This window comes from Rhincodon typus, chromosome 14 (assembly GCF_021869965.1).
Source record: "Rhincodon typus isolate 14 chromosome 14, sRhiTyp1.1, whole genome shotgun sequence".
NCBI lineage: Eukaryota > Metazoa > Chordata > Chondrichthyes > Orectolobiformes > Rhincodontidae > Rhincodon > Rhincodon typus.
Window position 1 is genome coordinate 67,163,589 of NC_063345.1, and position 12,675 is coordinate 67,176,263.

Here is a 12,675-nt window from a genome sequence, read left to right on the forward strand (position 1 = left end):
TCAGCTTTCCTGCTCCTCTGATGCTGCTTGGCCTGCTGTGTTCATCCAGCTCTACACCTTGTTATCTCAGCCTATGATACTTATGCCCATCTGCTTTAATATCTTCTTATGCAACCTGGTGTCAAAATTTGTGCTAAAATTATCCCATGAAGTGACTTGGACAATTCCATTGCATTCAAGGCACTATATAAAGGTCAGTTGTTGTTGTAGTGTCAAGGTTGTCCATCAAGGCTACTTATATTGGTGAGGTACTGCACAGGCTGGGAATTCTGTATATAAATCAGTTTAATCCTGCCTGACATATCGCATGGCCTCAGAGTATGTGGGGTTTCTGGACATGGCCTTCTTGAATGGGAACTTTTAGGCTTAGCATATGGCAAGTCTGCTGCAAAAGACAACACAATCACTGAACCATTGTTTTTAAATTGACAGTGTGTAAATTTAAAGCTCACAAACGATGTGCTGTTAGAGCAATCAACAACTGCAAATGGACCACACTGGCCTCTGTAGGAAGTGATATCATTGAAGATGAGGACGGGGTAAGTACAATGGTGACATCCATTGAGTTTCATCATTAGAGTTTAAAAAGTAGAATATATGAGGCGGAAGGACTACTTATTAAATTGATTCATAATTTCAAAATTATGTATAATTTTTGAACAAAAATGACGTGGCAATATCGAATGCACCACATCTGATTGGTGATCCCTCTCTCACATTGTTCCTTTCTCTGTCTATTCTTTGGTCATTGAGAAAGGAATCTTCAGGGACCAATCTTCTTCATCACCAGCTCATCAATGTACTCGTCCCCCTCCCTTCACTCTCATGGGGGTGGCACAGAGGCTAGCACCACTGCCTAACAGTGCCAGTGAGCCAGGTTCAATTCCAGCCTTGGGTGTGGAGTTTCTACATTCTCCCTGTGACTTCTTGAGTTTCCATCGGATGCTCTTTTTCCCTCCCACAGTCCAAAGATGTGCAGGTTAGGTGGATTGGCCATGCTAAATTGCTCACAGCATCCAAGAATGTGCAGGCTAGTTGGGTTAGCCATGGGAAATGCAGGGATGGAGATAGGGTAGGAGGGTTGGTGTCCTTGGAGGGTTGGTGCAGACTCAGTGGGCCAAATGGTCTCTTTCTGCACTGCAGGGACTCTGTGATTCTCACAGCATTGAAATCAAGAGGATCACATCATTTGCATGCAGTCCCTCTGATGGGTTCCATTTACTTACTATGACCACTGATGTCCCAGTGTTAACACTCAGTGGTTCCCTACTTCCCTTGCCCTCCCAACTCTGATATGACCATACAAGCTATACAAGTATAGCATCATTGTTGAGAGGTGTACCAGCATCTCAAATGGAGGCTGAACACTATCCAGGATCAGAAGACGAATTCCTCTTAGAACATAGAAACGTCCAGGTGACATTGAATTTCAAAAGCAGTAAACATTAAAGATGGTGTGTGCATGGGGCTGAAATGTCAATAACAGTAATATCAATGGAACACTTAGCTCTGGGAGATTGGAGAGTCTGAAGCATTGGGCTGCACTAAAACTGCCTAAAGTCTATTCCATTTCCATTTCCAGCCTGATGATGTTTCTGTCACTTGTTATGAATAACTGTTCATTGACACGATGGGATGTGTGGGTGTTTGGCGTGTTCTGATTTGATTGATGATCTCTGACTCTAGTGTGATGGTGTGTGGCCTTGAACTTACTTCAAGCTCCGCTCTGTTGCAGATCGCCATGCCTCACCAGTGGCTGGAGGGGAACCTGCCTGTCAGTGCCCGATGCGCCGTCTGTGATAAAACCTGTGGCAGTGTCCGGAGACTACAGGACTGGAGGTGCCTGTGGTGCAAAGCAATTGTAAGAGTTTCCTCAGGGGTGTTGATTGAGTGGGTATTTTCAATTTGGAAGCTGATTGATTGATTGATTTATTGTCACATGTACCTAAATACAGTGAAAAGCTTTCTTTAAGAGCAGTACAGGCAGATCATAGTAGGCAAGGACATACAGATCATAGGGTTAAAAAGAACTAAACAGAGGCATATGGGTTACATTGCACAGGACGTGTGGTAGGCAAGATCGACATTAGCAAGGTCAGCATTATTTGAAGTTAGAGAGTCCATTCAGCAGTCTAATAATGGCAGGGAAGAATCTGTCCTTGAACCTGCTGGTGCATGCTTTCAAGCTTCTGTATCTTTTGCCTGATAGAAGAGGTTGTAGGAGAGCATTACCTGGATGGGAGGAGTCTTTGATGATGTTGACAGCCTTTCCACGGCAATGACAGGTATACAGAGAGTCTATGGATTGGAGGTTGGCTTCTGTGATGGTCTGGCCTGTGCACACCACCTTCTGTAGTTTCTTACGATCCTGGGCAGAGCAGTTGCAATACCAAGCCGTTATGCACCTGGATAATATGCTTTCTATGGTGCATCTGTAAAAGTTGGTGATTGACCTGGTAGACATGCCAAATCTTCTAAGCTGCAAGAGGAAGAAGAGGCATTGTTGTGCCATCCTGACCATTGCATCTACATTGGAACTCCACTACAGGTTGTCGGTTATCATCACTGCTGGGAACTTGATTCTTTCCACCCTGTCAACATCACCAAGCCCTCTATTTCCTTTTTGTATTCTGACTCGTTGTTGTTTGATATCCGTCCTGTGATGGTGGTGTTGTCAGCAAACTTGTAGATGGTGTTCATTCAGAATTTGGCAAAATAGTCATGGGTGTACAGGGAGTACAGTAGGGGGCTGAGGACACATGGAGGAAGTGCAGTTGTCTAACTTCACTGATTGCAGCCTATGGGTCAAGAAGCTTAGGATCCACTTGCAGAGGGCGGAGCCGAGACCTAGGTCTTGGAGTTTTGAGATCAGTCTGGAGGGAATAATGGTGTTGAACGCGGAGCTGTAGTTGATGAGCAGGAGTCTGATGTAGGTGTCCTTTGTCTAGATGTTCCAGGGATGAGTGCAGGACTAGGGGTATGGCGTCTGCTGTGGACCTGTTATGTTGATAGGCAAACTGTAGGGGATCGAGGCAGGCTGGGAAACTAGAGTTCATGTGGGCCATTACCAGCCTCTCGAAGCACTTAATTATTATAGAGGTCGGAACCACTGGGTGGTAGTCATTATGGCACTTTGCATATGCTTTCTTAGGTATGGGGCTGGTGGAGACTTTGGCTTGCAGCAGGGAGAGATTGAAGATGTCAGTGAAAACTCCACCAGTTGGTCCACACGGTTCTAAGTGCACGGCCGTGGATTCCATCCGGGCCCATTGCTTTCCTTGTGTTGACTCCCAGGAAGACCAATCTGACATCTGCAGGGGTGACAGAGGCCACAGGTGTGTCCGGGGCTGTCGATGCAGGCGACATTGTGCCAGTAGCAAACCAAGCAAAGAAGACATTGAGTGCATCAAGGAGGGATGTGTCTTTGTCCGCTATCTTGCTCTGCTTCATTTTGTATCCCGTGATGTTGTGCAGGCCTTGCCACAGGTGGCGGGTGTCTGTATGGTTGGCTTGGGCCTCTAACTTGGTCCGGTACTGCCTCTTGACCTCCCTGGTGGCTTTGCGGAGGTCATATCTGGATCTCCTGTATAGGTCTGGGTCGTCCGACCTGAATGCTGCATGTCTGGTTTTCAGTAGTAAGCGGATTTCCTGGTTCATCCAAGATTTCCGGTTGGTACACTTCTTTGGTACACAGTCCTTCACACATTTGCTAATGAAATCCATGACAGTGGTGGCATGCTGGTTGAGATTTTCCACTGAACACTTGAACACGGCCCAGGCCACCAATTCAAAGCAGTCCCAGAGACGCTCTTCCGCTGCCTCAGACCAGCATTGCACTACTTTTTGTGAAGGGTTTTCCCGTTTCAGCTTCTGCTTGTTAGCTGGGAGGAGGAACACAGCGCTGTGATCTGATTTTCTGAAGTGTGGCTGGGGATGGAGCGGTAGGCGTCTTTGATAGTGTAGCAGTAGTCCAAGATGTTCGGTCCTTTAGTGGGTGGTACTTTGGCAGCACCCTGTTGAGGTTGGCTTGGTTAAGTCGCCGGGCACGATGAATAAGGCCTCAGGGAATTTCATCTCCAAAGCATTTGTGGCGATGTAAATTTTGTCTAGGGCATTCTTCACATCGACATGGGGTGGTATGTAGACTGTCAGGAAGGCAGAGGTGAACTCTCGCAGCAGATGGTAGGAACGGCATTTTACTGTAAGGTATTCTAGGTCTGGGGAGCAATGTCTTGCCAGGGTCACCACGTCTGAGTACAAGGAGATATTGATCAGGAAGCATACCCCACTGCCCTTTGCCTTACCCGAGGACTCTGTGCGGGCAATTAGATGTATGGAGTACCCGTCAGCTTGTAGGGCACAGTTGGGAATGGTAGGGATGAGCCAAGTCTCCATGAAGCAGAACACACAACAGGCATTCATAAGTATGGTTGCACAGGATCAAAAAGAAAGCAATGTATGATCTTGGACAAAGGTTAAATTTTTCCCCATCAAGTACCAATACGCCACTCATGGAAGCATCCAATCAAGGGGATGGCCAGAAACTGCGAGGAGTTGTTCAGCCAATCTGAAGCTGTTTCACTCCTCAGTGAGCCTATCAGCAGCAAACTGGGAGACAACAACAGGGAGCTGCAGTTGCATGGAGGGAAATGGCCAAAGCTGGGAGGAGTGGGACTGCGCTAGGGTCAGGAGGCACAAGGCGATTTGCTGTGGGGTGGGGAGAGGATTGCCTGCACAGAATGATTTGCCCCAGAGGTGAGTCTCCAACAGAGACTTACCCCCCTAAAGGGAGTCTCCAAAAGTGTGATTATCCCCAGAGGAGGTCTCACACAGTGTGATTTGCCCTGTACAGTGTGTCTCACACAGTGTGATTTACACCAGAGGGGTTTCACACAATGTGATTTACCCCTGAGGGAGGAGTTTCACACAGTCTGATTTGCAGTAGAGGGGGTCTCAAAGAGCGTTATTTGAACCAGAAGGGTCTCACACAGTCTGATTTGCACCACAGGGGGTCTCGCACAGCACGATTTGTCCCAGAGGGGGTCTCACACAGTGTGATTTGCATCAGAGGGCATCTCACACAATGTGATTTGCACCAACAGTGGTGGGGGGGTGGGCACTGTCTCGCAGCATGTGATTTGCCCCAGGGATGACCCTGTGTAATGGGATATATTTTCATTTCCCTGGGCAGCAGATAGAGACGGGTAAGTTGGAGTCAAAACAAAACAAAACAAGTGTGCACGTGCAAAAATGTAAATCTTCACTCAGGACATCCCCAGTGAAGCCAATGAGTGCACAGCAAGCTGCGACAAACTGTAACAAGATAAGGACCTCATAATCTGTATTTAATGATGTCAGTGGAAGGATCAATGTTGGGCCAGGGCACCAGGTTGGGGAGCTGGGGTAGTGGGGGGCAGTACACACTTCTTCAAAAAACTGTCAAAGGATTCCTTCGTACCTCAGTTTCACATGCCCCCTGACAGTGTAGCAATCACTCAGTACTGCACTGGGGTGTCAGCACAGATTATGGACTCAGGTTTTTGGAGTGTGACTTGGACCCATGTTTTCTTAACTCAGAAATGACCAATCAAATGATCTGTTGTGTGTTCCATTTGATTTTCCTCCCAATTAGATGAAAAAGGTAACTGGGGGCTCTCTTCTGGAACCATTACTCACCCATCCTGATGTTCCTCTCTCTCCACAGTGCCTGCATGATGCACTGTGCTACAGATTATCCACTTAATTGCCGGCGCAGCTATCAGTTTGATGCACTCACTTCTGTGAAAAGTGAGTCAGCAAATCAGGAGGATTGAATTGAAATGGGACAGCTGCTCTGTGACTCAGAGAGAAAGAAGATTTAATTGTGACCCTGACTGGGTTGAATACACAATCTGTGCTGCGATAGCAGGTCTCAGTCTGTGCAACAGTAGGAGTGCTATAATTATGTGAATATGGTAACACTGTCGTTATGTCACTGAACTAATCACCCTCAAGCCTGGGCTAATGGTCTGGAAATGTGAGATCAAATCCCATCACAGCAGTCAAGGAATTTAATTCTGGTTAATTAATTTAATATGGATTTAAAAGGCTGGAATAATGGAGATCCAAAAATTACAAGATTGTTTTATGACCCAATTCCTTCACTCAAATCTCTAGGGAAAAGAAATCTGCCATCTTTGCCTGGTCTGACCGAAATGTTACTTTAGATCCAACAATGCGATTGACTCTTGATTGCCCTCTGAGAAACAACTCTATTGTATAAAGAAAGGCAATAAGTACAGGTCTTGCTAGCCATAAACCATGAATAAATTGAAACAAATTTGATTTTACAATCCCAAAACAAGAAAGAAAAATCAAGCAATGCTGTCACTTTTGGAAAATAGTTCTGCTAGCCAGGCTAACAATGAGTGTGTTGCACTACCAAGGGGTTAGTATGGGTTATTTGTGCAAACCGACTCACAGGTGGGTTTGTAATACAGAGTGTTACCAACAGCATGGGTTCAACTCCTGAACCAGTTCAGGTGAGCTTGAGGGTTCCATCTCCTTGACCTCACCCTGAGGTGTGGTGACCCTTATGTTAAACCACCACCAGTTGGCTCTCTCTACCTCTCTCTCTCTAATGCAAGAGCAGCGCTATGGTCGTTTGGGACTATGGCGACGACTACTGTGGCTATCTGCCTGTGCTCATTCTCCCTCTGCTTCCTCCGCTCCTAATTTTCCCTCTCCCCATGTTCCCAGTCACACTGTGCTCCTGATTCCCCCTCTCCCCCTGTCCCAGTCTCCCTCTGCTGTTGGTTCCCCATCTACCCTTATTCCTAGTTTCCCTTTCTTCCTGATTCCCCCTGTCTTTCTGTTCCCAGTCTCCCTCTGCCCCTGATTCCCTCCTTCTCCTTCTGTTTCCCCATCTCCCCTGTTCCCAATCTTCCTCTCCCCCTGTTCCCAGTCTAACTGTCCTCCTGATGCCCCCCTCCCTCTGTTCCCAGACACCCACCGCTCTTGATTCCCCCTCTCCCCATTCCCAGTCTCCCTCCACTCCTGATCCCTCCTCTCCCCTGTTCCCAGTCTCATCCTTCTCCTGCTTCCCCCTCTCCCCCTTTTGCCAGTCTCATTCTCCTCCTGACTCCCCCTCTTACCCCATTCCCAGTCTCCCTCTGCTCCTGATTCCCCCAATCGCTGTTCTCCAGTCTCCCTGCACTCCACAACTCCACACATATTCCAATCCCTGAATTATTTTCCAAGTCTCCCAATCTTCCCTCCCCTAATCCTAATTCCACATTTCCTTCTCTCCCCAATCTTCAATATCTCACCTGAAAACATTTATCCGAACTTTGCGATGCTTGTCAACACTGCAATGGCAGATTTGATCTAACGTGGGGTAATTAGGCTTCCTTCCCCCTTCCCAGTCCTGATGAAGGGTTTTAGCCTGAAACATTGACTTACCTGCTCCTCGGATGCTTTCTGACCTGCTGTACTTTTCCAGCTTCACACCTATCGATTCTAGCTTCCAGCACCTGCAGTCTTTACTGTCTCCAAATCATGCAACTCAGATGCAATTCTATTATCCAGTATGTAATAACCCTACTCTGTTCAACAAGACCTGAGGCTGTGCTTCTACTGAAGGCTTTGTGTGGGCATCCTTCCCCACATCAGTAACTTAGACTAATTTAAAAAAAGAGAAGGATTAGTGGCAGTAAATCGATTGAGAGCATCTCAAAAGAAACCAAAGAATGCAGAGACAGATTTCATTCCTAAGTTGCCTGACTCTAATTCTAAAATTTTGTCCCATGTTCTATATTCATCCATCAGAGGAACTTGTTCCGATGTGTCAAAACCTTTTACTTTATTAATCATGATTCCCTCATTCTTTTACGTTTGAGGAAATGCCAGCCAAATTGGAATAATTTGTCCATATAACTTAACACTAGATGCCCTGATGCCATTCTCTTGAATCTGCATTGTACATCTTCTCGGGCAAATGGCACATTCTGACCTGTGGTGCCCAACATGTTGGGGCTGTCTTTTGGATACCACCGGGGGTGATATTACAGCTTCAGTGTTCAGACACCCAGTCAGGGAGACAGCAGTCTCCCTCCCCACCCCACCCCCACTCCTCCTCCACATTCCAATTGGGCTGAGATTGGGGAAGAGACATCTAACAGTAGTTGCCGAAAACAACTTCCTATGGACCTGGCATTCATTCAAGTGAGCATTTAAGAAGTATTGTGTAATACAAAAGCTGAGCCAATTCAATCAGTAAATTAACAATGAAATCATCGCCCTATCTCCGGAAATCCTCTCACTGATCTCATTACTAAGGTTTGGGGCTCAGCACATTCTCTCCACTAAGTAAGGAAATCATTAAAGCACAGCAGTATTGAATGTAACTCAATGTCATAATTCAACACCCTCCTAATCTGGAAGGAGTGTAGACTGTTTGGAAACTATGTAATAAATGCAAGCACAATCAGATCGGGGATAGTTAGTAAAACTCCCTCAACCCTGTCACCATCAAACACTCCCAAGACAGATGCAGCACGAGGTTAGATACAGAGTAAAGTTCTCTTTTTACTGTCACCATCAGACACTCCCAAGGCAGGTATGGTATGGAGTTAGATACAGAATAAAGCTCTTTCTCCACATTGTCTCTATCAAAGACTCCCAGGTCAGGTACAGCATGGGGTCCGATACAGCGTAAAGCTCCCTCCACAATGTCCCCATCAAACCCTCCCAGGACAGGTATAGCATTGGGTTAGATACAGAGTAAAGCTCCCTCTACTCTGTTAAAGTGAATGTGAAGTAACCTCTACGCTGTCCTCATCCAGTACTCCCAGTGTAGGGACAGCATGGGGTTGATTCTTAATAATCCACGTGAATACAGAGGTGAATTGCCAATTTTGGTACATGCCCACTACCTGTATTATGGGCTGAGTTCAGAGATAGGTAGGAAAGTGCCATATTCTGCCCTGCATGCCCCCTTCCCAAATAAAACCTACATAACAGGGGTATGTAGTAACTAATGCCTTGCATCAGATAATTATAACATTTCAAGATGTTAAGTATGGAAGTGGTTCATGTTTATAATTGTCCTGAAAGTTGACCCCTATTTCTGGAGTTATTTTTCAAGGCTTCAAAGTCAATTGAGATGCTGATGTCTGTGATGCTCCATTATTGTTACATGGAGACATATGGAATTTGACTGCATACAGCCCCACTGCTGCTGTTTCAGCTCCACATGAGTGTCCTGCTTCACTGCATCTCACCTGATCAACACACCCTTCTATTCCTTTCAATCACACTTCCTATCAATTCCCACATAATTTTTTTGAATGGAATGGAGAGAGAAAAAAAAAATTCCTTTAAACTCTTTTCCACTCTCACGATCAAGCTTTGGATCATTTTAATCTTCTTTAAGTATGAATAAGATTTTTCTTCATCAGAAACATTTCCTGATGTGCTGTGAACAGAGATATAGGAAACGTAATCCTGTAAGGAATTTTGTTTGTATGAGATTGGGTGCAGAGAGTGACAATCTGCTGTTGTCTTCTGTGTGACCCAGGTATTATCCTGTGGTTTACTGGAAGTGTGTATAGGGAGCATTGTTTGAGCATGTGTGCCCTGTTTTTCAGGTCCACAATATATGCAAGGAGCAGTTAGACAGGAAATGCCCGCTGGGACAGTGCAAGCTGTCTGTCATTCCTCCAACAGCCCTGAACAGCATAGACCCAGACGGTGAGTAACTGAAATGGCAGTACTCCTGCGGTAACTGAGTACTATCATTCCCCCCCACCCCCTCTTCAATCCATCAAACTACTGGAGGAGAACAGCAATTGGCTCAATGCCAGAAGAGAAGTTTTGTGCAGAATACAGTTGGCCACAAACATTACAAACAGAGACACATACACATGACACAAACCAAAGGACACATGCATTAATCCAGACACAAGCACACGCGTACATACAGTGACACATTCAAATACACACAGGTACTCACAAACACTAACACAGACACAGAGACAGATAGACACGTGCAAAAAGTTCCAAACAAATGCCCATATATGTACACTGATGCTCCCAGAACTGCACTTAAATACAGGCACAGACAATGACACAGTCACAATTTGCACTAACACGAAATTGCAAGCACCCACATGCAATATAAATATAGACTATGGTGATTGGAGGAAGGGTGACACATGGATTTAGTTAAAGTGTTAAGTGTTACAAGGGATCCTTATGGCGGGACTGTCTCTTTGAAAGGAGTTGCGATGTTGAAGTTCCCTTCGTAAATGGAGTCCTGAGAAGGAGACTCTTTCTGTGATGTAAACTTTCCCTTTTTATGATTCTATTAGTCATTTATTTTTGCGCAGAGTGTCATTTTACATCAGTACACAGCGACACCCAGCTCTGCTTAGAAATTTCTAAATCTAAATATAAACTTCTCACTCTGGGTCAGAGAGGGAAACTCTATTTCGGCACCCTGAGTGTTCACAAACTGGTTTTTAAAAATTACTTCTAACTCTGTCATGCAGCAGTTGCTATCAGGTCAAATGGTTGCTATGGAAACACAATTCAATGTAGTGAAGGCATAAACGACGCAATATAGTGAGATTAAACGTGACTGGAGCATCACGCACAGAAGGACGCCATTCACTCCCGCCTCTGCCATTCAGTCAGTTCAAGCCTGATCTGACTCTCCTCTCCATTTCAAATGTGTTCAAATAGCAGCTCCTTGTCAAGGCTGTTTCTCCAGTACATGCTGGGGGTGGGGTTGTGGAAGAGGACCGTTGCACCACACTGTCCAGGAGCTTTATCTCAAAGAAGATAAGAAATGGGGAGACTTCTGGGGAGCGTCAGTCTGACCACTGCTGTGAAGTTAGCGAAAGGCAAGAAGGCACTGACCCCCAGCCCCCAGTTCATTGTCGGCCTTTTGTACACAGTTTCATTTCGAATTAACCCAGCAGTGAATTGACTGAATTAAGAAGATGAATGACCATCATTGAACAATCCCTCCAAAAATATTGGTGCAACTTGCACTTTGCCCAAAAAATATTTATGATTCAGTCCTGTGTGGGTGTGACAATCTTTCCCAGAGGAAGAACCAGTAAAACTGGTGAGTGACTTTTAATTAAAAATGGAGATCCATTATGACCAGTACATCTATTTCCAAGTATCATTTATTTTCCCCTCTGGGCTGTGTGTTTGTGCGTAATCATGTGTGCATGAATATCGCTCTGCAGGGTTGTGAAGAGTCATTCAGGAAAGTTCATCTTACTTTGGGGATTCAAATTGACGAGAACCATGAGTAAATGTACAGACCTTGTGAATTGCATTTACTTTATTGATACCTTTAATAGAGTCAAAAAGTCGTACAGCATGGAAACAGACCTTTCAGTCCAACCAGTCCATGCTGACTATAATCCCAAACTAAATTAGTCCCACCTGCCTGTGCTTGGCCCATATCCTTCCAAACATTTCTTATTCATGTACTTATCCAAATGTAACTGCAATCGCATCCACCACTTCCTGTGGAAGTTCATTCTACACATGAACCACTTTCTGTGTAAAAAAAAAAAATTGCCCCTCATGTCTTTTTAAAATCTTTGTCTTCTCATCTTAAAAATATGCCCCCTCCTAGTCTTGAAATTCCCCACCTGAGGGAAAAGACACCTGCCATTTACAATATCTTTACCCGGCGTGATTTCATAAACCTCTATAAGGTCACCCCTCAACCTCCTACACTTCAGTGAACAAAATCCCAGCCTATCCAGCCTCTCCTTGTAACTCAAACCCTCCATTCCTAGCAATATCCTGGTAAATTTCATTTGAACCCTCTTTGGCTATCCTTCCTGTAACAGGGTGACCAGAACTGCACACAGTACTCCTGAAGAAGCCTGACCAACCTCCTGCACAGCCTCAACATGACGTCCCAACTCCTATACTCAAAGGTCTGAGAAATGAAGCCAATTGTGCAAATTGCCTTCTTATTATTCCATGGGTGTGACCTCCTGGATGAATGAGGCAGTTCTCTGTGTAGGGAATTGTCAGGAGGTTGGAAGGGCTGATCTAGCCCAAAGATTTTTGAATCTGTCCCACCTTGTGTGTAAGGAGGGACAGTGTGGATGGGGTAGGGGATTGAGGACTGGCCTTGGAGGGGAGTACTTGAGAGGGGGCTTTTACATTTAAGGTGGTTTAGCCCAAAGCAATGCAGCTTCGGCTGATGGAGCCTCACACAGGTCATCAATTCCCTCGTGATTATTGACATCTCCCTGCCTAAGACTTGGGGCTTGTTCCAAGGCCTCAGCACAATAGGCCCAAGTGAGAGCTGGGTGTAGCTGTTAGAGAGGTCAAGACCCCTTCACATAATGGGTGGGGAGCATGCCCCCTCAAAAATCCCCATTATCTGTCAGACTCCAGTCCCAGCTGGCCATCTCCTGGAATTATGATCCCTACCCTGAGCAAAGAACCAGGAGAAATTACTGGTCTGTCTCAACATGTATACCTTAAAATGGAGCTCCAGTATGCTCAGTGCATTCATTTTCAATTAAGAATGGATTTCTCTATCTGTTTCCCTCTGGGGATGTTCCTGAGAATTTCCCGATTAGCCTATCTTATTACCTTCATGGTTACTTGTCTTTTCTTTAATCTCTCAGTCAGAGTCACATCGCTCTGTCCTTG

At 45.4% G+C, this 12,675-nt stretch overlaps 1 protein-coding gene across 1 annotated transcript in view; it reads left to right on the forward strand.

The window, feature by feature from the left end:
* The window catches only part of si:dkey-172j4.3 (diacylglycerol kinase delta), a 68,719-nt gene that overhangs the window by 9,209 nt on the left and 46,835 nt on the right, over positions 1-12,675 (forward strand). Inside the window, exons 5-7 of the mRNA XM_048605266.1 lie at positions 433-539; positions 1,736-1,861; positions 9,627-9,729. Coding sequence (XP_048461223.1) covers positions 433-539; positions 1,736-1,861; positions 9,627-9,729 — 336 coding nt within the window. The remainder of the gene's footprint in view (positions 1-432; positions 540-1,735; positions 1,862-9,626; positions 9,730-12,675) is intronic.